At 40.1% G+C, this 26,618-nt stretch overlaps 1 protein-coding gene across 1 annotated transcript in view; it reads left to right on the top strand.

Moving 5' to 3' along the window:
- The window catches only part of KCNQ5 (potassium voltage-gated channel subfamily Q member 5), a 469,664-nt gene that overhangs the window by 426,587 nt on the left and 16,459 nt on the right, over nucleotides 1-26,618 (top strand). Inside the window, exon 10 of the mRNA XM_058554049.1 lies at nucleotides 17,995-18,103. Coding sequence (XP_058410032.1) covers nucleotides 17,995-18,103 — 109 coding nt within the window. The remainder of the gene's footprint in view (nucleotides 1-17,994; nucleotides 18,104-26,618) is intronic.

Raw genomic sequence — 26,618 nt, 5'->3', positions numbered from 1 at the left:
CAGTCCAAATGCAAAGGATGGGAAGATGAGGAGCTGTAAGTATTGTGGCCAGTACTTCAAGCTACCACCCCAGTCATTTGTAGCTTATTTGCTGTATTATTTGCAATATCCTGTTGGTTCCACAAACACAGTGTTAGTGTCTGATTCATTTTGTATTCCTCCCTGTGGTTTCCTTCACTTCCAGAGCCTAAGAAGGAAAATTACATTGTTAGCACCCAATATATGCCAGGCATTGACTAGGCATCTTTTATCTATTGGTTCATTCAATACCCATATAGTCATTTTGCAGATAAGATAATGGAGACCCAGAAAATGTAAATAACTTGCACATGTAGCTCAGTCTATATGCTGGAGTTGGGCTTTGAAATTGCACTTAGATATTATTCCAAAGTTCTCTGTGTTCTACCATGCTGCTTAGCATGTTTTCTTTCACATGAGTCACATCACTAATGAATGAGTGAATGAAACTGGTATAAATCAGCCATAAGTTTAGTGTTAGTCAAATGATTCCTTATCTTCTCTTTCAGTTATTATGGCAAATCTGCTCAAGCCATGCCCCTTTATCATTACATACACTGCCAATTTTCTTCCCCATCCCTTCAAGTGTCAATTAAGGTAATGCATCAGTAATTCCTATTATTTTTTGAAAACAACACTTAAACGTTGCCATCTCTGGCCCACCTGGTCCAAATGGTATCCAGGCTCACACACTGGTGTTTCCTGGCAGTATCACTGCCAGTCTAATAAGAATGGAAATTTGAGAAAAAATTGACAAGATTTCGAATTCCCCAACAGGTTTGATTAATGAATAATGCAGATTTGTGGTTCTGCAGTTTGTTGGGCCCTTGTAAACCATAACTGCTTTGACTGAGGATAGATATCTCTGAATATGATTCAAAGAAGATAGATCTCATCCTTTTGGAGATAGGATTAAATAGGTTCTTTTAAGTCACTTTGTCATTGATTTAGAATGTCTCTCCCTAAGATGAAGTGTTGTCTGTCTTAGTCTAGAATGGCAAGAGCAATCTATTGATGTCTTCTAACTTGACCCAGTTCAATTATTTTACTGTTTGAGGAGGCTGTTTGAGATGGTGCTGTCAGGCACAGACCAATGACTATCCCAATTATCTGTGTGCAGTTGGGCTTTGCTAGGATTAGCGGAACATTTGTTTTAATAAAGGCAGTCCTGCTAGACTATGAATTTAACTTGCTTTGATTACAAATGCTTAGATGATTTACTAGTGGAACTACAAAAGTCTACAAAAGTCGAGTTGTGACTGAGTAAAAAAAATGTTTTCACAAAGCTGAGAATTTTATGTCTTTGTTTTCAATTGGGAAGACTCGTAGTGCCTTGACTACGATGAGTTCCCAAGGAATTTTTTATGAAAATTGAATTAACCCAACACAGTAGTTAGAAAACAATTCTGAAATAAAATGGAACTTGTTTCAAATCCTACTTCCCCCTTTAGGTAGGGTGAGATCAAGCAGATGACTTGCCTATCCTGCATGGTTGCTCTCTCTCTCTCTCAAGAAGCAGGAATAATACCTACTCAATAGGGCTGCCTGTGTAATAATGAGGTATAACGTGTAAGATCCTTGCACAATGCCCAGCACAGAATAGGTGTGCAATAAATTGAATGTATCGTTATTATTTATTAATTCATTAATACTAATTTTTGCATTAATTTTAATGAGGTAAAGTCCTAGGCTTGATTAATTTGCATGTTTTCATCTTCCCTTCTTCCAATACTTGATGGCAATTCCTATCTGTGGTACATGGAAGTTTAAAGTTGTGTGTTCATACAAACTTTATTCCTTAGACTGAATTTTAGAAGTCCTTCTAGTGAATAATTTATATAATCATGGAAAGAATAAAGTTATCTTTATTACATCGCATACTATTGCTATTTATCAGGGATCATTGCCTTTATTAAGATGACAGAAATGGTTCATTTGTTCTGGAAGAGAGGCATTGTTTACTCTATGACAGGACAGTGTGTGGCATATAATAGTTGCTTAGAAAATATTTATTGTAAATAAATGAATAATGAACGGATATGAACAAATAACCAATTTAATATTTAGTTATTCATTAACTTATTCATTAACTTTAAATTCATTAAAGCTTATTGGTGAAAATTGCTTTAGGATTATAAAAAGACCCCAAACAAATGAGATGCATCACTGAAGGATAGAGTGTGATATTATTAAATGTGTTTATTGCTGAATCACTGAATGTTGAGGTGTTCAATAAGGTGGGTATTTGAGTGACTTTTAAGAAGATAATAAAGTCATTTATTGCTTATATTGCTTTATAGTTGCAATCATTTTAAAACACATAAAAACACTCTCCAGTGTTCCCACTTGAATAAATATAATGAATTTAGTAACATATGCAATTAAAAAGAAGAAATAAATTTTTTTACATTTTTTCCTTTTTACCTTATGGACAGTTACTTAGCCATTATTACAGTGTGATCAGCAATTTTAGCCGTAAAGGCTGTATTAATTGTTTTTGAAGACTCTCTAGTGCTTCATATCATCCCTCAAAAGAGAAAGATTCTTTTTAATTGTTAGGAACTATTCCATGAAATTTTGCCAGCATTTCTGCTAGCCGGTAAAGAAAGTTAATAGAGAATCTTAGAGAAATTCATGTCATAATTAACATAAATTAAGATGCTGATAATGCATGAATTATCTACTCAATCAGTGTAAGTGGAATCTTTGATCTTAAAGAGAGAATACTCAAGTGCAGTAGTGTCTTACATAATAGATCCCTCATTAGTGTGAATTAGTATTTCTGAATGTTGTTAATTAACAAGGCTGAGAAAAAAACAATAAAAATTAGGTTTACCAAATCACAAGCATGCTTGTTAGTGTGTTTGGTAAACACGGTGAGATTACTATTTTCATTGAATCCCCCAGCAACCAAGTTTCCTAGCTGGCAGGCACTATGCATAGTATGTTTCACCTGCCTTAGAATAACTGACCATGTGCTAAGAGTCAAAGTTGAGATAAGTAATGTTTTAGGAAGTTACCAAGAATGTAGTTTTGTGAATAACAGGGAGATGGTATTCTATTTCTGAGATGACTGTAGAAAGATACAGAACTCCACAAGGAAAGTGACGAAAGTTTTCCCAGTTTTCTCGTTTTCCCAGACTTTTAAGCATTTTAACTGGCATTGAACAGCCGGTGCTCTCTCTTACACATTAGGGTCCTATGGTAAGTGGGTTGCAGACCACATGCATTTGTGTGTGCTGCCTCGTAGGGAAGCACGTGAAAAGGGAGCAGATAAGATATTTTGGGACAAGAAAGAGTTTATCTTTCGTGTCAAAGAGCTGTGGGTGACTTTTTTAAACATTTGAGATAAAATTGATGATGGAGAAGTTAGAAAAGAAGAAATATTGAAGAGAAGTAAAAATAAGGGCTGTGCACCAGGCAGAAAAGACTGTGTCTATACAGTCTTTATACAGACTATACAGAATGTCATGAAATCACATTAATATGTTATTATTATCATTTTTTAATGAAGTGAAACAAGGTGAAATGGGAAGTTATGGGCTGAGATGAGAAGGGGTGGGGTAAGATGAGTGGACAGAATAGGAAATAGAATGTGTCACAGGTAGTAAGAGCCAGTATTGTTTCATGAGCATTTTAGATTTTTTTAAAAGAATTTTTATTTTACCAAAGTAATACATACGCTTGGTTTTAAAAGTCAAATAATAAAGATTAACACAAAATGAATCATGGATTTAAATGTACAGCATAAAGCTATAAAAATTTTAGAAAAAACACAAGAGAAAATCTTTGGGATCTAGAACTAAGTAAAAAGCAAAATCCATAAAAGGAAAATTGATAAAGTGGACTTCATCAACATTTAAAACTTTTGCTTTGCAAACTACCCTATTAAGAGGATGAAAAGAAAAGCTACAGACTGAGACAAAGGTTTGTGTGTTTGCAAACCACACATCCAACCAAAGACTAGTATCTAGAATACATATAGAACTCTCAAAACAGTTAAAAAAAAAACAAATATTTGAGTTAGAAAATGGGCAAAAGACACAAACAGATGTTTCACCAAAGAGGGTAGAGAGATGGCAAATAAGTGCATGAAAAGATGCTTTATATCACTAGTCATTAGAGAAATGCCAATTAAAACTAGGAGATATCACTACACACCTCTCAATGACTAAAATAAAAAATAGTGACAACACAAAATGCTGGGGAGATTTCAGAGATGCTGGATCACTCAGACATTGCTGATGGGAATGTAGAAGGTACAGCCTCTCTGGAAAACAGTTCAATGCTTCTTATAAACAATGCAGTTACTATCTGACCAAGCAATTGTATTCTTGAGCATTTATTCCAGAGGAATGAAATTTATATTCATATAAAACTTGCACACAAATGTTCATGGTAGCTTTATTCATAATAACCCCAAGCTGGAAACAAGCCAGATGTCCTTCAACAGGTGAAAGGTTAAGAAAACTGTGGTACATACATACCATGCAATGCTATTCAGCAATAAAGGTGAATAAACTATTGATATGCACAACAACTTGGATGAATCTTGAGGGAATTATGCTGAGTGAAAAAAAGCCAGTCTCAAAAGGTTACATACTATATGATTTCATTTATATAACATTCTCAAAATGACGAAATTATAGAAATGGAGATCAGATTAGTGGCTGCCAGGAGTCATGGGTGGGGGATGGAGGGGGTGTGGCTCTAAAGGGACAACATGAGAGCTTCTTGTGGTGATGGAAATGCTCTGCGTCTCCACTGTGTCCATGCTGATAGCCTGGCTGTGATCTTGTACTGTACACTTTGCAAGATGTTACCATTGGGGAACCTGAATAAAGGGTACACAGGATCTCAGGATTGTTTCCCACAATGAATGTGAACCTACTATTACAATTTGAATTTATGATTACAGTTTACAAATTGAAAGTTTAATTTGAAGTAATTAAAATACATAAAAAGTCAAATAAATAAGCCCTTTATAACAGAATGCATGGGTCCTGCCTCAGCTCTCCCATTCCACCCCCAGGCCTCCTTTCCAGAGCTGCCATTTTTATTTTATGGCTGTTTCTTTGATATTTACAGATTTTCATATTTTTTTCACTGTGAAAACTTTTTTGTCAGGTAACTGATCAGTTTCAAGTGATTTTTCTTGGAGAAATGTCCTGGAAATCCACCCTTCTTTCAGCTGTGCTGGCTGCTCGCTCACCTGCTGCACAGCTGTTTCCTTTGAACTTTTGATTTTCTTCTACGTTGGATTCCCAGTTACAGGGTCTCATGCTTTTGTCTTTCTTGATTTACTTTCTTATTTCAGAAAGTAAAACTCCAATAGTTTTTCAGGTAAAAAGATGGTATGATAACGGAAGGCACGATGCCGGCAGCTTTCAATGTGCCCGTCCCTTGGTCACACTAGTGCCACCTGAGCCCGTTACACTCCCCACCTGGTGCTCTGCCATCCTTCACCATGATCATGTGACCCTCTCGTGTCTCCTGTGCCTGCGTCTTCCTTGATCTTGGTTTACTTTCCCATTTTGATGAGGTACATCTTCCAGTACATTCGTGAGAAAGAGTACAAGGAAAGCAAATGTTTTTAGACCTTGCATGTTTCAAAATGGCTTTTTTCCATCCTCATGCTGCTTGATAGTTTGGCTTGGTATAGAATTTTAGGCTGGAAATAATGTCCCTTTGGAGTGTTGCAAGCTTCGCACCCTCGTGTCCTTGTGCTCAGTATTGTGAGGTCCAAAGCCATTCTGATTTTGTGTGAATGGTGGTATATTGTTGCTATTGTTGGAAGCTCGTAGAATCCACTTTGGTCCCTAGTGTTCGGAATTTTCATAATGCTATTCCTTGGTATGGGTGTATTTTTATCCACTCTAGTGGATACTCAAGGAGTCATTTCAAAAGTGGTAATTCATGACCTTCTGTTCTGGAATATTTTGCGATTTTTTTAATGCTCTTCTTTTATTTTCTCTGTTGTCTCTTATGGAAATCCGTTATTTGGAGGTTGGACTTGTGGACAGACCTTCTGATTTTCTTATCTTTCCTCTCCCATTTTCCACCTCTTTGTCTTTTGCTCTATTTTCTACGAGTTTTGGCCAACTTTACTGTCCAAACCTCTTATTGAGATTTTTCTTTCTGTATCATTTCTAAGGTTCTTTGTGGTCGCTTACTAAAGGTTGCTTTATTTTAGCTTCCATTTTTGTTTCACGGATCTTGCCATATCTCTGTGAAGATAAATTTTATTTCCTTAGTTTCTGTTTCTTTCTAGCTGACTTTGGTCTCTATCTCTGTACTGGAAGATATCCTCAGATATTTAGTAAACCCTGGATGCCTCCTTGCAATGAGGTGTGGAAGGCAGGGCTGACTGGAATTTCTGAGTGTATGGTTGGGGCTGATCGGCTTTGATCTTCACCGTGGGTTGATCTGGGTCAGCCATTTCTTGGGGAATTTCTGGTGTTAGTATCTTTAGCTCTTTTTTCTTGGGCTGGTCAGATTCCCCAGAGAATACTTATCCAAACTCCTATCTGAAGGGTAAAGGTCCCACTGCCATTGTTATAATGGTGGTGGGGTGCCCATGGGTCCTCAAAGTCCAGGCTGCCTATGGTCACTGAATACCCTGGTTCTTGGTACAATTCTCATCCTTCAACTCTGCCTGGTGACCCCTCACCCAAAGACTTCCCGTCAGTCTGCTGCTGGAAAAGGAAGAGCCTATGCCCAAGGGTAGGGGGCAGATTGCAGGCAGCCTTCCTTGTCTTTGTTATCCCCAGGGGTACATAGTGCTGCCAATTCCTGAGCCTTTTGAGTTTTCTGAAGTGTAAATTTTGTCGTTTCTCAGCTTTTCCCAGTGTCGGCATAGGGTTTTCTCTCTGGTGTCACCTCATCAGTTTCCAACTTGTCCATCTGCTTTCCCACTTCCAAAATTATGTTGTTGCTGCCTCTGCTTCTGCTCTATCCTTTGATAGGTTTATGTCTTTTTAAAAAGTATATCATCACTATAGTTTTAGTGGGTTTTTTAGAAGGATCAAGATTAGATGTGTATGTTCAATCTACCATCTTAACCCAGAAGGGAACATCTGTCTTAATTGTGTGTGTGTGTGCTGTATCACAATATTAAATATATTTATTATTATGGATGGAAATCAAAAAAGTTTGAAAACCTCTGCTAGGCCTTGCCCACAACAGAGTAGTCAAGTCCAGTCAAGGGCTTATCATGTTTTCTCCTTACTGTGAAGGTCTTCCTCAGAACTGAGAGAATCATAAAGATATATAGGGCCATTGTTTCAGAACGTGGTAGTCACAGGAAATTCTAGATCTAACTCTTTTTAGAGAAAAAAGGTAAGCTGTACTTCCTCTGATAGTGTATTTGAATGTATCTCTTCATTTCTGTTTTAGGTACTAGTACTACTTATTCTGGGTCCCAAATTTTCTGTTCTATGTCAAGAATATCATAAGACAAAAAAAATAAAATAAAATAAACAGCAAGCACAGCCAAGTTATGCAATCTCTACCAATCTGTAGTCCTCAATTGTACTAGCAGCATTTGCCATATAAATTGCATCTACTTCGGTAAAAATACACAGGAAAATGCCATTACCTGTTCAAAATATTAAAATTACCTCTTTAACTAAAATATTGTTTTAAAAACTAAAACTTTTAAAACTAAAAAACTCGAGAATATTTTATTCTAAAACAAATATATGTTGCAGATATGAATACTTAGATTTTTTTCAATGTTTTTTTCTATTATTCAGAATTATTTTCAAATACTGAAAAAAATAATATTTCAAATATATTGTATAATTTTAATTCTACAGCCTAGAAAAAATTTAATGGGATATGTTCACAGATGCATCAAAAATTTCCTTGTAGCATTATCTTTTATTTTTATGGGAATTCAATGAGATGATTTCCTCATTCTTAATAAGAACTCACTTATAATCCACTTACTCCAAATCTCCTAAGATTCAGAATTGAGTAAGCAATGGTCACATGACTTAAATTTCACAATTTGTCCCTCAGGTGCTAGCAATATGAGGTACTGGGGTAAAGGTCACATTTGGAAAAGCACAAGGAAGTGAAATATCCAGAAGTGGGCCAGGAAGTCACACTGTGTCCCCCTGTAATATATTTACCTTTCCACTCATGCTACGTTGTTTTTGAAGAGAAAAGTAAGTCTGAATTTCCTTCTTTATTATATTAATATGAATGATATAGATAGCTAGAGAGATTCCTCTTGCTTTTTGTACTGACATTAAAATTCTGCTATCATTTACTAATTATAAACTTATAAACCCAATAATTTAAAGTGGACCTACAGGTTTGTATTTCAACCTAAAAATAAAAGTGCAGCATACAATATTTATTCAACAACTATTTCCTGAGTTCTACTATATAAGTTATTCATTCTTTTACTTCAAACTTCTTTTGCCTCTGAAATATTTTTATGGGCCACTGGGGGAAAATCCTATAAAAATTAAACATTATGAGGAAAAATTCAATATTTTTTCCTAGTAGGATCTCAAATCATACCTAGTCGTGAAAGATCATCAAAAAAAAAAAAAAAAAGCCACAGTACAAGAAAAAACAATAAGGCCAAAACCCAGAGGTTAGCTAGTGAGTTACACCTTGTAACTGTAGGGATTTGGAGTGAGTCTCCCCAAGATGTACCGCTCTGGCATGCAGACTATTTCTAGCTGAAAACATTCAAGGCCCAGATGACTCAGGATAAAACTTTGAACTTCCCCTAAACTGCGTAAAATAATTTAAAGATGGGGGCCTCCTCTGGGAAGAACTGTCACCACAGACAGCAAAAGTGAAATGTGGATAGATGTGGTGGACAGGGAGGAACCACCAAGGCCTGTGATGGAAGTCCCTACTGTGGCCCGGTGTGTTGGCATAGCCCAGCAAATATTTGTTTCCTGAACATGAACTCTTTTCATCTTTCTGTGAATTGCTTTCCCTCCCTTTGAAGTCCCAGACTTCTACCTCCTTCTTAGTTTAGGATGATGCTTGTGTCTCATTTTACCTGACTGTCTTTAGAATTTTTCATGCTATGTGAGTTCCCCATGTACATGTATTAAATTCGATTTTCTCCTGTTAATCTACCTTATTTCATCTTAACTATTTGACTAGCCATAAGAACCAAGAGGGGAAGGAGGGAAATTTTCCCCTCCGCCACATAATCAATAAGATGGAGACAGTAGAGAGGTGTCACTCTCACTCTGATTGGTTCCCTCAATAAAGATTAGCACACTGTTCTAGGTGCTTGAGATACATCAGAGAACAAGATCCTGGTCTTTGTGGAGCTTACATTCTAGTAGGGAAGATAAGCAATGAACACAAACAAGTCAGTTGTTCAGTGTGTTACAAGGTGACAAGTACTATGGAAAAAAGAAAAAGGAGAGCAGAGTAAGGAGATAAGATTGACGCGGGCGGCGGGGGTGTGTAACCTTAAATAGAGTGATCCAGGTGGTTCCCTCAGAGAAGTGCTGTTGAACAGAGATCTGAAGCAGCGAAGGAGCCTCGAGGCTACCTGGAGAGGAACAGTCCCTGAAGGGAGCCCTAAGGAGAGAGGTGCCTGGCCCCTTCAGGGAGCAACTAGGAGACCCAGAGGCAGAGAAGGGGGGCATGGAGGGAAAAGAGTGACAGAAAGTGGCGGAAGGAACAGACATACAGAACCTTGTAGGTCTTGTAAAGACTTGGGCTTTACTCTGGAAAAAATGACGAGCCACTGGAGAGTTGTGAGCAGTAAGATGTGATCTCGATTTTACAAGGATTGCTCTGTCCTTAATAACCCTGAATCTTGGGCAGGCCATTTAACCTTGCCAAGCTGCGGTTTCTTCATCTGTAAAATGAGCATCATGTTTCTAATCTGGCAGTATTATATTTTAAATTACAGTTCATATTTGTAAACAACCTCCCATACAACCTGAATAAATTACAGCTAACAATAAACTTAAGGGCCCTCACCTCCACGTCACAAAGTGCTCAAGGCACAGGCCCTGAATTCTGCCATCTCTAAACACAAAGTTGAGAAACGGGGCCATCATGACCTCTCAGCTGACAGCTTCTCCAGTGAAGACCCTCGTCCCTCAACTTCCAGGAGGTGATTCACCAAGTGAACAAGAACACAGTGAAGGACTGTCTACCCAATCACTGAGTTCATGTATTTTAAAAATCCTAAATCCAGGCATTATTGAAGTTAAAGGAACTGCTGTCCTGGTGCCAGTGGAAGTGCTTCATCACTCGGGAAGCACGTGTGCACTGTCTTCTTTGCACCAGCAGTGTTCTACCGGAGGAAGGTACATAGATGAAAAGACACGGTCTCTGCCCTCGCAGAGCTCACTGTCCAGTAAGGAAAGGGGCTTGTAAACAAGCTACATAATAACAGTTGTAAGAGACATGTGTCCACAGACAGCAGAAGGGCTGAGTCCTTCTCCACCTTCATGGAGGTGGCAGACTCTTGAAAGGCTTGTAATTGCAGAGCTGGATCTGAAGCTCTCAACTCTGTCATGCTGCCCTCCACACCTCATCCTCTGTGCTTTGGATAACCCAAAATAACACTAATTGCTAAACTGTAAAATAAAATTCTACTTTTTAAAATAGTGCAAAACTTATTTGCATGCTGAAATTTAAACGTTTTGTTCTAAGCATTCCGATGTCCTCTCCATTTTCTGGTGCCCCTTGTTTTTGTGGTGCCCTGTGCATATTATAATCTGTCCACTGCAAATTCAGCACCCAGAGATTGCCAGGCAAAAACAAAAAAAAGGGACAGGAGAGAAGCTGGGGGTGTGTAGACAGCACCCTATGGGAGAGTACCCAAAGGTGATGATGCTTAAGCAGCACCTCGAGCAGCTGTTGCTAGTCTGGTGCAGCTAGAGCAAGGGATGGAGAGGCAATGACAAGATGAGGCTGAATGGGTGCTTCAGAGCTATCAGAATAAAGATCCCTCACATGGCAACCAGAGATGCTCAACTTGCAATCTGCAAGGACAAATTGACTTTGACACTAAACATCAGTTGATACAGAGGAAAAGAGACTCGAAGGGAATAGGCCAAAATTTAGTAGGATTTGCCTCAGCATGTTAGAAATATAAACACATTTTTCTCATTCTTGATGACTTAACTTAAAATTCAAAGTTTCAAAGTTTCTACAGTAAGCATGTATTACTATATATCTCTCATTATAATGAGAGAAAAATAAGGTGAAAGTAAGTATTTGAAAAGAAAAAGGTCTAGAACAAGAAATATGTTACCTGGAGTATTTTTCTGGGTTCCTTAATAATGCCTTGAGGACCCAGTAAGTCTCTTGGAGACCTGGCAGCATCCAGCACAGAACAGAACAAAAGGGCCTGGCCAAGGACCTAGTGAAATTAAATTGTGCTGCTCCATCCCGGCCCAGGAGCCGTTCTGGACTCTAGCTGGATTAAAGGAATTGCCTTTGGACCAGCACCTGGCTAAAGTGGACCCTCGAATTTTAGGATGATATTTAAGGTGTTGGGAAATGATAGTGGGGGAAAGGTTATTGAAATACAACCAACAGCAGAGAGAAGGAACCCTTGGAAAATAAATTAGAATTCATAACAGGATGTAATAAATTAGTTATTACCACCACTAATAGTGGCCATTTTAATGTGTGTTTTCCATAGCATAATGGAATAGAATCATTACAGGCTTCTTTTAAATTCCTAAAATTAAAATGTATTGTAAACTTCTAACCCTCACACTTTTACCATAAGAAACATTACGATAGTGGTTTTCTTTAAATTCTGGAACTTGGGGAGACTTTTTTCTTCATTCTAACTGTTTTTCTATTAGTCAAATACTCTATTTCAGAAAGCAAATATTATTTTTGTGGTGAGAAAAATCTTTAAATTCCTTAAGAAATTTTAAAAGTAATACAAATCATTTATAATCTCGTGCTGTAGTATAACTAATTTCATTCTTACATTTTCTTTTTTTATATCATTGTACATAGTTATAATCAACATGAGTGTTTAGTTTCATATTTTAATTTTATTGAACATTTAAAAATACCTTCGTATTATTATATACTACTCATAATTATCTTTTTTGTAGCTGTGTAATATTACATCATGGTCAAATACTATCATTTACTATAATTTACAGTTTCCTACTTTGAGACATTGAAATTTATATAACTATTTCTCTATAGTAGGCAAGAATGCAATAAACATTATTACATTAAACTGTCTTTATTTTCTTTTTGAAATTATTTTCCAAAGTAAACTTCTCTGGTGTAAAATTATAATTATACTGATCATAAGGTTTCTTAAATTTTATTTTTTGTGAGGAAGATCAGCCCTGAGCTAACATCTGTTGCTAATCCTCTTTTTGCTGAGGAAGATTGGCCCTGGGCTAACATCCGTGCCCATCTTCCTCTACTTTATATGGGACGCCGCCACAGCATGGCTTGATGAGCGGTGCGTCGGTGAGCGCCCAGGATCCGAACCTGAGAACCCCAGGCCACCAAAGCAGAGCATACAACCTTAACCACCACGCCATTGGGCTGGCCCTACATTTTTTTATTGTCATAAAATTTGGTTTCAATTTGCATTGTCACTAACAACGTCAAAGTGTACCAGATTCACCTCAATTTTGTTAGTATTAGTTACTATTCTTTTGCTAATTAAATAAGTCCATACTTTCGCATAATTTTAGTTTATATTTTTTTATCTCTAATAAGGTTGAATAGTTTTCTGTCACTTTTTGCTACTAGCGGTCTCTCCTGACTGATTTATTTGTACATTTACCTTTTGACGGTGATCCATTCAAATAAGCTTCCTATATGTTATAAATATTAAGCCTTTTTATATCTTTCTGTTTTTCTCTAATCAAGCATTTTTCTTTGCATTGTAATTTAGTTATTTCAAGTAGTAACATTTTCTGTTTTCATGATCAAAGCTGCCAGCTGTCTCCTTTATAATTCCTTTTGTCAAGCCAAACATCAGGATGTTATCATTCCTGCACAGACAAAACAAGTGTTTTCTACTAGGATTTGACACTTTGATTTCGTTTTGGCCTATGAACTTGTATAAAAACAGTAGTGATTGCTTTCAAAGAGAACCTTTTAGCCAGGGCTGAGAAGAGTGGGTTTCAGATGGCAGAGGAGAGAGGAGAATTACTGGATTCATAAGCTGAGACCTTTAAGTTGAATAAAGAGATGATGAAAACTTGTTCCTACATCACCAATTATCACGGGATTTAAAAAAAAATTTTTTCTGTTTTATATGACTGTCTTGTGAAGCACCTACATTGTCTCAGATTGTTCCTGCGCAAAATGTACTGATGGTGCCCGGGGAGCACGGAGAAAGAAACGTAAAAAGAAACCTGAAAGAGCTAGAAATGACCTACCCTCTTTTCATAAATATCTGCATCTTGATAGCAAAATTCCATAGTGGGAACAGAAAAACAGTCTTTGGATGTAGCAGAAGTTTCCAGAATGTTCTCTTTACCTCTTCTCTCTTTATCTTCTAAGGTCCAAGTGGTCCTTTTCAAAAACTATGAAATAGATTTTCCAAAATGTGTGGAACAAAGAATTGGAAAGTAAATTTTGCATGCTGGTGATTAACAGGCAACAGAAGAGGGCTGTCGGAGACAAAGAGCTGTATCTCAAGCTTCTTTATCTCCAAGCCCAGCTCGTGCATGGGGTGGGCCCGCCATCCCTGGGAAGATTGCCCACAGGGCAGGACTTTGGGGAGCACCTCACGCCATTGGCATCTTACCCTTTGTGACGAGGTTTTGTGCAGATCAGTGCTCATATAAGCTTATGTTCCCATAACCCACATTTCCCAGATGCCAGGGCAGAGAGCCAGATGTGTGGTTGGAGAGCAAAAAGCCAGCGTTGGCTGAAAATTTAGCTCCACCCAGGTGCCTTAGAGTTCACAGAGGGTTTTAAGCCTCTAGGAATCATGAGAAAGACATTTAATGTGCTATTAATCTCACTAGAAAGAATATTGACATCTCAAGATACTAACAAAGCAGAAAGATGACATTTTCCCTATTTTTGTGGCTTTGAAATAAGGAGAAAAATTCTCTAACTCAGCCCTTGCTTCAACACATGCCAGAAAATATGTATTTTTTATTCATTTGCTCTGACTAAACCTACAAAAAAAATTTTTTAAGTATTGAGAATTTAGTTTATGCCTTGAACAATCAAGATACAAGTGGTATAATAAAATTCCACAATAAGATGCATTTGGATATAACACCACTGGTGGCTGACTCCCATCCTCTGCCCAGCCCTGTTCTGAAACAGGATGGGGAGACGGAAGCTCTTCCTAGGGTGCAGGACAGGGGAGGCTGGGGGGAAACTATCTTGTAATCATTTGGGACATTCCTGGTTCCACTACAGTCAAGGCAAACATTATAGTTTCACTGTCTTTATTTTTGTGCTTATTGTGACAGTGCACACCTGCTGAAGAAGTTTTCCATAAACCTCATAATAAAAGGACCCTATATATATATATTTTTTTTTTGCTGAGGAATATTGGCCCTGAGCTAACATCAGTGCCCGTCTTCCTCTATTTTGTATGTGGGACACCGCCACAGCATGGCTTGATGAGTAGTGTGTACATCCGTGCCCAGGATCCGAACCTGTGAACCCTGGCCCACGGAAGCAGAGCACGTGAACTTAACCACTACACCACTGGGCCAGCCCCAACTCTGTATTTTATACTGTTTAATTGTTTGGACCTGCATCATTGTGTTATGGTTGCTTATACTGTATTTTCAAGTAGGTATGTCACTGATATAGGCATTGCAGGGTTTGCCTTCCTGCAGCCTCTCCAGTGCTCCCGGTTTTCTGAGGTATAAGATGAGACGTGTCAGAAGTGCCTCTCCCTAGAATTCAGATGAGAGAAAGCAGTGACATGCCTCTGTCGCAAAGGACAGCATAAAATACTCTTGTGAATTCTGTACTGGGAATCCTAATAAAGTGCATTACTCGATATTTCCTTTTGGGGCCTAACATCTGGATATCTCACGGGAGTCCGTAATGGCGGCTGGTGGCCTTGGCTTTGTATGTAAGCCCCCCTTCTCCCACCCCACACACGACCTCCTCACGGTTCCAGAGTATGTGTATTTCCAGGTCTCCTTTGGGGTATGGACTGGCTCAGCACTATGTCCATAGTAACCATACTGCTCTGAATGTGATTCTTTCTCAACGTTGGGGGTCCCTTCACTTAAAACCAACACAGCCAGGTGCACACAGCCATGGTAAGGAAAATGTAAAGCAGGAGAAGGGAATTCAGATGCCAACAAGAGGTGCAAGAGAGGAAAATCTGGAAGGAGTCAGAGTTAAATATTGCAGCTCCAGAACCCAACTGCCTGGGTTTAAATTGTGGTTCTGTCACTTACTCTCTGTGTGTCCTTGGGCAAGTTTCTTAGCTTTCTGTGCCTCACTTTCATAATCTGTAAAATAGGGGGTAATAATAATACATAACTCATGGGGTTTGTAGCAATTAATTAAAGTTCTTGGCACATAATTAGATTTCCCTAAAAAGCACTTATTACTATTATTATCATCATTGTTCTTGTCCCTGAGTGAAGAACTGGAAATCATGAAGTTTTTCCAGTTGTATTAGTTTCTTAGGGATGCCACAACAAAGTACCACAAACTGAGTGGCTTGAAACAGAAGAAATTCATTCTCTCACAGTTCAAGAGGCCAGAAGTTGGAAATCAGGGCATCACTGGGTTGGTTCCTTCTGGAGGCTCTGCGGGAGAAACCATCCCACGCATCTCTCAGCGTCTAGCGGTTGCCAGCAATTCTTGGTGTTCTTGGCTTGTAGACACATCACTCCAGTTTCTGCTTCCATCTTCTCTGTGTTCCTGTGTCTTCTCTTTTTCTGTCTTTTAAGGACACTTTTGTTGGATACAGGGCCCACCGTAATTCAGTATGATCTCAGCTTGAGATCTTACCTCAATTACATCTGCAAAGACCTTTATTCCAAAAAGGTCATATTTTGATGTTCTGGGTGGACATGAATTTGGGAGCAACACTATTCAACATGCTACACCAACTAAGAGCAAGTTGCGATCAAATCAGAGGAAGGAATCGTGAACAGCTCCCGGAAGAATGTCATCTACTCTTGGGCGTGAGGTCTGTGCTCTGAAAGGGCTGTGTTGTGTGGGTGGTCAGTCGCGCAGAGGGACCAGCTTCCCTCAAGGTCAACACTGAGTCAGAACCAACCGCCAAACAGCGAGTTAATCGGCGTCCTCTCCTTTAAACTGTGGCAGACGTCTCTGGAGAGACGTTGAATGTCCCTGGCAGGGACAGGCTGCACCCATCAGGCAGCACGTGTGGTGAGCTCTTCCCCTGCCCTCTCCAGACACTCGGCATGCCGCGATTTAACCCGCTGTTGAACCCTGAATGCACTCTGACACTGGGTAATGCAATGAAAAGGACAAGGCCTTTGGTGCCTCAGGGAACCGGATTTTAGTAACATGCTCTGCAACTTACTAGTGCCGCTTACCACCTTTGGGCCCCAGACAGTGTACTTACGTTCTCTGAGCTGCAAATTCTGTGTCTAAAAACTAGACATAATATCATCACCAGCTTGTAGAGTTGCTATAAGTAAGAAAACTAATATATACAGAAGCTTCACCTAAGTCCCTGGCATAAATTTCAATGAGTGGTTGCTATTGTTATCATTACCGTAAGGTGGTAGTTCTGTCTTACTGGGCTTGAGGGCAAGCAGGCCAGAGGGACGGTGAAGAAGAGCTGTGTTGACCCGTCACCTCTTCCTCTACCACCGCCTCCACTCCCAGCACCCGATAAACCGAGTAAACATGCAGTAAACGCTAGTTTAAGTAAACGTCGCAATAACTGCATTCCAAATGTAAGCACTACTCTAGTGAATGCACCTCCAGTAGCCTTTCAGGATTTTGACCCCAACCAGGGAAGCCCATGGCAAACTCTCTCCCTTTCATGACTTAGCAGGTGAACACTGGGCAGAGCAAAGGCAACAGAAAGCAGTATTAGTCCTTCATGGTGCACTCATCTCTCATGAGTGCATTTGTATTACTTTATTTACTTTATTACCAAGGTAATACATGTTCATGTAGAAATTTTATAAAATATAGCCACGCAAAAAGAATAAAATCATTCTTAATCCCAGATAGATATATAGATTTTTTCTTTAATAATATATTGTGACAGTTTTCCAGTCACTAGTCTTCAAAGTCATTTTTAACAGTTTTCTAATATTCCTTTATACAAACCTACCAATGTTTATTTAACCCATCCCCTACTCCAGGAATTTTAACTTATTTTCAATATTTTGTTGCTGAAAACAAAGCTGCAATGATAGGAGCTTCTTCCTTATTAATTTTATAAATTCTCCCTAATTTGGTATTTGCTGTAATCCCCTTTTCCAAACTTTGCAATTAACCCAAGAGTTAATTTGTTCAGTTTATGAGCATAAACTCCAATTATTATTCGATCTGAAACTCTCTCAGCTTTGGCAGTGTTATCGCACGCAAGCGCCCTCCTGGGCTGCCTGTGACTGAAGAGAGGTCAGTGTTCTCGGGTCTGACTGCTCACCCACTTGTTCAGGGCACAGGGCTAATGGGGTCAGCGTTACAGGTTTCAGTCAGTTCAGTGTCCAAAGACTGTTTCCCTGACTCCAAACAGCTGTTATTTAAATGCTGGCTGTTCATTTCAAAAGAACTCGGCAGAAGAGCATGAGTGGACCAACACAAATCCATCCTCACCACTGGAAAGACAATGTGTCAACAGCCTCATCTTCCCCATGGGAAGCTCAGAAAGGTATTCATGTCAAATCACATAAAATTGATGAGCCTGTAGAAAAAGAAGAAAGAACAATATTGGGGAAAATGTATCCTGATGTATGAGCTTAGTCTGTGAGTCCCCTCTAGTCTTGTGTGAGACAAATGCAACACATGTTTTAAATTGCTGGTAGTGGTGGTATTTAATGCAGTTTTCTCTTGCAGCTGACACGGTGCTTGGCACTGACGATGTCTACGATGAAAAAGGATGCCAGTGTGATGTGTCAGTGGAAGACCTTACTCCAGCACTCAAAACTGTCATTCGGGCCATCAGGTTGGTGGAAAACCTTTGACAAAATGATTCTGAGTCCTCCCTCTGATTATTTGAATTACTATGTTGCTAAGTTCTTTTCTCTGCTGGTGAGTCTCTGGGAATAATTATTTTCTCTTTTCCTCTTCATCCACATGTCTATTAAGTTCTGAAATATTTTTTCTTAATACAAAACTCTACTGTGTTCAACATAAAGTATGTTACAAAAGGTGGGTGGGATTTGAAAAGCCAGGCTATGCCAGAGAGATTACATAAGAATTGACTTGTCAAGTGTATTTGTTGCTTTAAGGACATTTAATGTATAGATGCAATTGGATTTTTAAAATTATTTTTATTGATTTTATGCTCCAATCCATGTTCTGTACTTTGTATCAAAGAAAAAACCCTCTAGGTTATTTCAAAACAGGTTGAGTTCTGAAAATGTGAAACCTGAAGGACTCTGCAATGAGTTCCTCCCATCCTAGTAAAACGCAACCATTGAAAGCTAATCTTAATATGTTTCCTCTCCTAATGACAGAGAGCTAAGTGAGTACCCAAAGCAACTTACACTTAGATCTCCAGGATCCACTCCCCACAAGAAGTCCTGGACCTGGCCTAAGTGAACTGCTGCGTGCTCACCCTGCCCAGTTTAATTCCTTTGGGAGGACTTGTATCTGCCAGGGAACGCAGAGTGACTGTGTTGCAAAGAAATATCTCCGATCTTTTTGGCTCTTTGTGTCTCTTAACAAAAGGTCAGAGGAAAGCTTAAAATATCAAACCCAATTTAGGCATTCCAACACTTGGTCTAAACTCAGATATCAGTGTGATTGATTATTTACTTCTGTTTTTAGTTGGTCATTTAGCGTCATGTTACACATTGCTTTACCTCCTGGTTGGGAGTCTCTGGGAAAGCAAAAATGAGTTATAAAGATTTTGGTAAATATTTATGCGGGCAATGCATGATATGATGAAAACGTGTACCCCAGAAGATGCTTAAACACTGTCTGTAACAGCAACCTCAGAGGAAGTGAAGTGAAGCCCCATTCCTTTCCAACAGAACCTTCCAGCAACAATCCCTGTGGGTGGGGGCACCACACCTTCTACGTGCCCTGGACCGTCCCAGATTATGCCTCTCGTCTCATCATAATTGTTAGTAACACTCCCTGTCTTCCTCAAAGTACCCCAGTTTGGACAATTTTATGATCACCCTACCCCTGGGGAACCTAGACGCTTTGGGTAATATTTAATCCTAGAAAACCTGAGGATATGTAGTAAAATGATGCCTGAAGACTTCAGTTAAAGGGATAGAAAGTATCTATCTGCACTGTCCAATATGGTACCATTGGCCACATGAGGCTATTTAAATTTGAATTAATTAAAATCAAATAAAATTTAAAAGTTAGTTCATCAGTGGTCCTACCTGCATTTAAAGTGCTCAATAGGCAGAGGCAGCTAGTGGCTACTATATTGGGCAGAGAAGATGTCGTACATTTGCATCATTGCAGAAAGTTCCATTGGACATCACTGGTCTAGAAGTTACCTTGAAATTCTTTACATTCATTATATCCATCCAAGACCCTAAAGTCAAGTGGGGCAATTCATCCACAGATTAACCTGATTTGCAACAAGGACTGTAAAATTTTATCTAATGGGTGCAGATTAGGTTTCCTAAAAGTCATACTTAACCCAGTTTGTGTCATTTCCCAAGGCCTTCTGAAGCATTCTGCTTTTGCCTTATAACCTATAAAAAGAATTGTGAACTGCAAGAAAGAGTGAAATACGCTTATTCCGCTGCCTGAGCAGGTCAGCAGCAGCTGAGACGGACTTCGTTGAACCTTCCTTTCGACACTTGACTGATTTTTGTAAAGTCCTTTGCAGACTTCTTTGCTTTTTAGAATTCTTTCTTGGTTCTTGTTTTTAACAGAACTTTATTATTTACATGTCTCGCCTTTTGGTGGATTTTGGAAGCTTTCTGCCTACTACTTTGTGACACTTGAGGGGGATGTTTTTCTCCATCGTATCCTGATTCTGCTTAGTGGGTTTTGTTTTTATCACTTCTAAGTCCCATTTAAAATTGTTGCATTCTGTAAGAATAAAACTGCTACACTCGATAACTTAATTGAAATCTTTGACTCATGGTAGTACTTAGTTTCTAAATATATGTGATTAAAAGACCAACAATACAATTAGCAGTTCTGAAAAGGAGTTTACAGGTATAAGTCCCTGAATCTTATGCAGAAGTGTCCTTTTCCTGAGTTTAAATACATAAATAAACTGAACATCTGTTGACCGTTTTTTTTTTTTTTTGCCAAAACACGCCCCCCTCTTGCAGATCACCTGAAATACTTTTTATATGTATATTACTGAGTGCAAGTGTTAACCATCTATTATTAATCTCTAAAGTAGCCACTTTGTATTGGCATTTTCCTTGCTATGTTTTGGTTGTTTGATTATTTAATATGACTACTTGCTTGTGCCTTTTGTCTTTCAGTAGCTCTTACAATAACAGTTTTCCCTAAGAGTCAAAATTAAAAGGTGTAGAAAATATGTATTCACTGTAAGGATGACAACATGGGAAATAATATTATTACATTCACAAAGAGCAAAGTAAGAATTCTTATTTTTGGTTATTAATATTTACTAAGCATCTGTCATTTTTTAGTTGTTTTTGAGACTAAAGATTCTCAAGCAATGAGATGATTAAGGCCACTCTCCAAATGTGTCTGGATTCTGTTACACTGAAACACTTTGATACTTTTTTTAAATGAATGACATTACTTTTATAGTAGTGAACAATGGCTATTCTTAGACATTTCCATATGTCTTAAAAGAGAAAAGAATACTTAGTTTTGTAGAGTTCCTCAGGATTACCACAGATTATTCTCAAAATATTATTTAGTGCATAAAGTTGTTGGAAATTTGCTTTCAAACTCGTCTCTGGGAGTGAAGACTGTACTTATTTTTAACAAAAGTTCTATATCTTGTTAATGATTTAATTCACACGACGTTAAGTTTCTTTTCATCCATTCATAGACATTAATTTCTAAATTAATTAGCAGGGAAATAAACAGATTGACAAGCAAATTGATAAACTCTTGAACATTCTGCACACGCACTTTTTACTGTATTACGGCTTATTTGTTTGCGAGGGCTGCCATGAAAAATACCACTTGGTGGCTTAACCAGGAGAAATGTACTCTCGCAGTTCTGGAGGCTTGAAGCCCAAGATCAAGGTTTCTCCTGAGGCCTCTCTCCTTGGCTTGCAGACAGCCACCTTCTCGTGTGTCTTCATGTGGTTTTTCCTCTGTGCGCAGACACTTCTGAGACCAAATTTCCCCTTCTTATAATGACACCAGTCGGATTGGATTAGGGCCCACCCTAAGGGGCTCAGTTTAACTTCGTCACTTCTTTAAAGGCCCTCTCTCCAAATACAGTCACATTCTGAGGTGCTGGGTTTTAGGGCTTTAACACATGAATTTTGGAGGCACACAGTTCAGCCCATACCACATGGCAAAACACCAGTTTTCCTATCATTGTTTGAAAAATATTTTCTCAGGCACAATATCAAAATTTTCAAATTAAAATAAGCCCATCGATAACCTGGATATGTGCCTTCACAATATTAAACATCTGAATATTTGGGAATCTCTGAAGACACCTACTGACTTTCAAGCTTGCACTTGGCATTGTGTAAACACTAAGTGAGTATGAATCGGGCAAAATTCCAAGGGCAAAATTAATATAAGTTCATTTATTTGAAATAATAAATTTTAAAAGTCATATCCAATACAACTCTATATTTGTAAAAGGGTCTTATAATAATAATTTTTAAAAATACAAAATAAATGTTTGTATTTGTTTTCCTGTACCAAACTAGCTAGATAAATTCTCAGATATGCACAGAAGGCAACATACAAGTGCTGTGTTAAGCCCTGGGGAGAGGGCATTGTCTGTGAAAGCATCTCAGTGCAGAGCTTGCCTGCTTCTTACCAGCACTTTTTCACAGAATCACCACATCTAGGATCAAAGCCACTCTTCATCAGATCTTCAACAGGTATTCTCTTGTCAGCTGGTTTTATGCAACCGTGTGTTTTGTCAGTCGTCAAGAAATGAGTCAGAATACCATACAACCTGCTCTTCTTGCGAAGATAACCAAGGCAGCCCGCGGAAGACTGTTCACTGTTTGAAGAGAAATGGTGGAGAATTGTTGGAGGTATCGTGTTCTCAACCTCTCCTCACCTCTCTGTGCGACAACCACCTTGCCAGTTGAGGATCACTTGTGTGCAGGCCCTTGTTTCCCAAGCCAAGTCAGCCTTCTAGAGAATCAAATGAATAAATTTGGTCTGGGGTGAAAACTCAAAGAATTCTTCAGTTGAAGCTGCCCCCGACTTCACTCTGGCATCGCCAGCTAATTCTACCCCCACTCCCCGCCCTCCCGGGAGCTACTCAGGAGAGGGGCTCCAAGAAACATGGCAGCCTGTGTGTGACCCTGAGCCACGCACATCCCTTCTCTGTGCCTCATCTCCTCATTGGTGCAGTGAGGTGGTCATGGTCTTGACTTTGTGGGGTTGGGTGAGGACTCCATGGATTAGCACTGGCAGAGCACTTAGGGCAGCGCCTGGCATGTGGTCAGCATCGCGGAAATGCCAGCTATCCTAACCTGCCGGCGTCTGGGCTCTCAGTGCGTTACCAGCACGTGGCCTCCATGGCCTGTCCTCTGCTCAGGCCAGACCCTGTTCATTCTGAGCGCCACCTGCTCCCACCGCCCATCGCACGTCGTGTCAGAGGGCACTTCTTTTCTCTCTTCCAAGGGCGTGCTCCCAACTGCCAGTCTGCAGCCTTGCCTGCCTCACTCCCTTCCCCAGAAGCCCTCCTTGTTTCCCCTTGAAGTCTTCTCACCACCCGTGCTGAGGAGTCACTCGGAGTAATGCCCCTCGGGGCTGGAGGAGCATTCTCCACCGACTGTGAGGCAGGGTTCCCAGTGGACCTCTCCCACTCGTCCTCTGGGTGAGCTTGCTGCCCTCACAGGCAGCTGCCCAAGAAGGAAAACAGTGAGAAATGGAAGTTCCCTCTCCTCCCTTCCCCCCCCACACAAAGGCCTGACCACAGACCCTCTAAATTTCCTCCCTGAGGTCAGTTCCTGCACTCACAAAATACATGTCGAGCTTCTACTCTGCACCAGCACAGAGATAAACATTAACAAGAAAGATGGATCCCTGCTGAGAATTGTGAGGGCTGCCAGAAACGTAGAGTCAATTCTGATGCAGAGCAACATATCACTACAATAATAAGTCCGGGACACATGGGAGGTGGCGTTCAGGAAGGCAGTCTGGAAGAAGGGGTATCCAAGCAGAGATCTGGTAGATGTGTAGGTACCGGCCAGGGTATTAAAGGGGTGTATGTTTAGGCAGAGGGAACTGCGATTGCCAAGAACCAGAGGTCAAGGCGGCATGAGAAAGTGTGTGTGTTGACGGGGGACAGGGGACAGAGGACGTGGGGGGGAGAGGTTGGACAGAGGAGAGGAGCAGGAACTGTCATAACAAGTAGGAAGGTGTGGAGGCTTTAAAGTACAGAAGCCAATGTATCAGATTGGTGCTTTATTCCAACTCAGAAAGATGGCTCTGACTTCAGTGGGAAGAACGGACTGAAAGAGAGGACTATTGTTATAATACCTGGATCTGCTGGGGCCTGAGCCTGGCAGTCATGGTGAAGAGTAGGGAAGGATGGATTTCAGAGCTCTTCAGATGTCAGAAATGATAGGATTTGGATATTTCCTGGTTGGAAAGTATGGAGTGAAAAAGCAAGAGGAGTCAAGGATGTACATCTAGGTATCTGGTCAGACAGAGGCTGGCTTGAGGGGAGATGGTGCATTGTCATGAGTGTTGAGTTTGAGGGGTCACAGTGGGGCCCAGCAGGCAGCTGGATCCTTAGATCTGATGCCCAGGAGAAAAATCTGTAATGAGGATAAACTTGGTAGTTATCAGCACAGAAATAGATGGTTTACAGAAGTCTCAGCCCAGGGTTCTTGTGGGAGTCAAGAGAGAAGGTGGTCAACACAGAATCTAAGGCTCCCAAACATGTAAGGGGCTACAAAGTGAGGAAGAGTCTGATGGAGACAGACTCCAAGCATCCAGACAGATGGACACCAGAGATTACGGTGGAAGAGGAGCCAGAGGAGAGTGTTTCCAGCAGGGGCAGTGGTTGACTGTGTTAAATGCTTCTACGAGGTCAAGAAGATCAAGAGTGAGAAGGTCCTTCGAAAGTGGCAACAAGGACGTCACAAGTGACTGGAGAAAAATTCAATGGAGGCAGAAGAGTTTGAAGCCAGATTGTAAACACAATACTTTTTAAAATTATCTATCACAATCTTTCACTCTAATAAGAACATAGATGAGGTGTCAAGAATTTCTTGTAACTGGCAAAGACTCATGAACTTTTCTAAAATTGCTCAGATCTGATCACGGAGGAGGAGAACCACTGATGACAGGAGAGTTCTGAGGTGGGCGTGCAGATCAGGCTCTGCCGTAACCCCGGGTGCGTGAGGAGCTGTCCAGCTTCCTGCCCTGTGTTCTTCCTGTTCTGAAAGGCACACGCGTGACCATCCTTTGACCATCCCCTAAAACGCATTCTCCACTCTGAGTCCTTCGGACAAGAATACTACACAAATAGAGAAGAAGAGACACAGGTTTACTCCTGGGGGTTTTGTCAAGTCTACAAGCTGTTTAGTCATCACCAGTTCTTAGTTTTGCTCATAGCGTGTCTGCTATTTTAGACAAGGTGACGAGTCTTTGTTTGCAAGTCACTGCGAAGACATTCTGGACAGCCACCTCTGTGACATGTTACAGTAAAGGATGCTACTGGAAGATTGTTTTATGGATCACTGAGCACATACTTTTAAAATCAGCTAATATGTTCCCTGGAATTCTTTCTTTTTGTTTCTGTTTTGAAGATAATTGTGGACACATTTTGCTCTGAGGCTGCGTTAAACTAGTGTTTTCACTGCAGAGGCACTTACTTTGCAGCATCTAATTTTTAACCTTTTATTTGGTTATAGTTTAAACTGAATCTCCTATTCTTTGCCATGATTAAAAATATTCAAGAGCAATCAACATATATGGGCACTTTATTTATTTACTTATTCATTTCGCACTTTAAAGTTTACGTGGGTTTTATGCTCTCAGGAAAATAAAATTCCCAAATTTAGTTACCATATCAGTGTTCACAAAGTCCTTGGCGGAAAAGTAACCATTTGCAGACCTGCTTAGGTTTTACCGCTCTTGTCTCCTTAAAAGAAAACCCAACAAAATGTGCAGGAGAGCCTTCTAGATCCTGGATGTAACACACAATAACAACCAGCCTGAGAAGAACGACCTTGCTCCTGCTGGTGGCAACCATGTGGCCATGGAACTTTCCTGAGTGGGGTACCTACTTGCCCTGCAGTAGGACATACATAGACTGCATAGAGATGGAGCTAATTTACATGGAACTTTCCTGAGTGGGGTACCTGCTTGCCCTGCAGTAGGACATATGTAGACTGCATACGGGTGGAGCTAATTTCCCTGTCTCTATCAAGAGTGGAAAGCCAGAAAATGGGGCTGGTCAGTGCCTCCAGGAACTCGGGGGTTCCGTAGTCACTGGCTAGTGGCGCAATCTGAGATGAAAGAAGGATGGAGGAGTCTGGGACAGACAACTCTATAACTAGCTTTGAAGGGTTGTCAGAGTCTAAATACTGTATATGCAAATGCAAATCTGTATTACTGAATCACGTTTATGTATTAACCAGAAAATAACATCAATAAGTCATCCAAGCAAGTAATACACATGCCTTCAATAGTGACCCATATTACTGAGCTCCCTAATTCTAGTTGTTTCCTGAATTTGCACTGTGATCAACACCATCCCTTGAACAATCTCTAAAAGGCGAATGAGGGCTCCCTTGGGAGAGATTCAGTGATCAAAAGGCTCTGGGTCACCTCAAGAATGAGCCCTAGGACCCCTTACCAGGCAGATAGATGCCATGTTTCTCACAGAGTCAGAAATCAGGGGATAGAATTTTCCAAACTGAGAAAGGGGAGATATGGAATGCATGTCAGGTCAGTAAAGCAAATCAACCCAAGTAGCCAACATAAAGTAAGTAGCAGGGTGGGGAGGAGAAACACATATCCACATCAAAAGCATAAGATCTGGGAACATAGGGGGCCATTTCTGCAGCCTTGAGGAATTTGGCAATATACCTGCAGAGGGGTGCAGAGTGGGTAAAGGACTGTCATCTCCCCCAGAATCGTGTCCTATCACCTCTACCAATCTGGGTTAAACTCTCCTCTTCTGTACTCCCACATCAACCTGTGCTTCCCACCACCTTCCATCCAGAAAGTGGATTATGACTGTCTGCCTGCTTTGTCTTTCTGTCCTACAGACTGGAAGCGCTCAAACAACAGGGTTTCTGTCTTCTTCTATGTATGCCCGGGCTTCTAGCACGGAGCCTGGCACATAGTAGGCACTCAGTAAATGTCTCAGGGGTGAGAGAGTGAGTGAATTC

Source organism: Diceros bicornis, chromosome 14 (assembly GCF_020826845.1).
Source record: "Diceros bicornis minor isolate mBicDic1 chromosome 14, mDicBic1.mat.cur, whole genome shotgun sequence".
Taxonomy (NCBI): Eukaryota; Metazoa; Chordata; class Mammalia; order Perissodactyla; family Rhinocerotidae; genus Diceros; species Diceros bicornis.
This window is presented reverse-complemented; position numbering and strand designations above follow the sequence as displayed.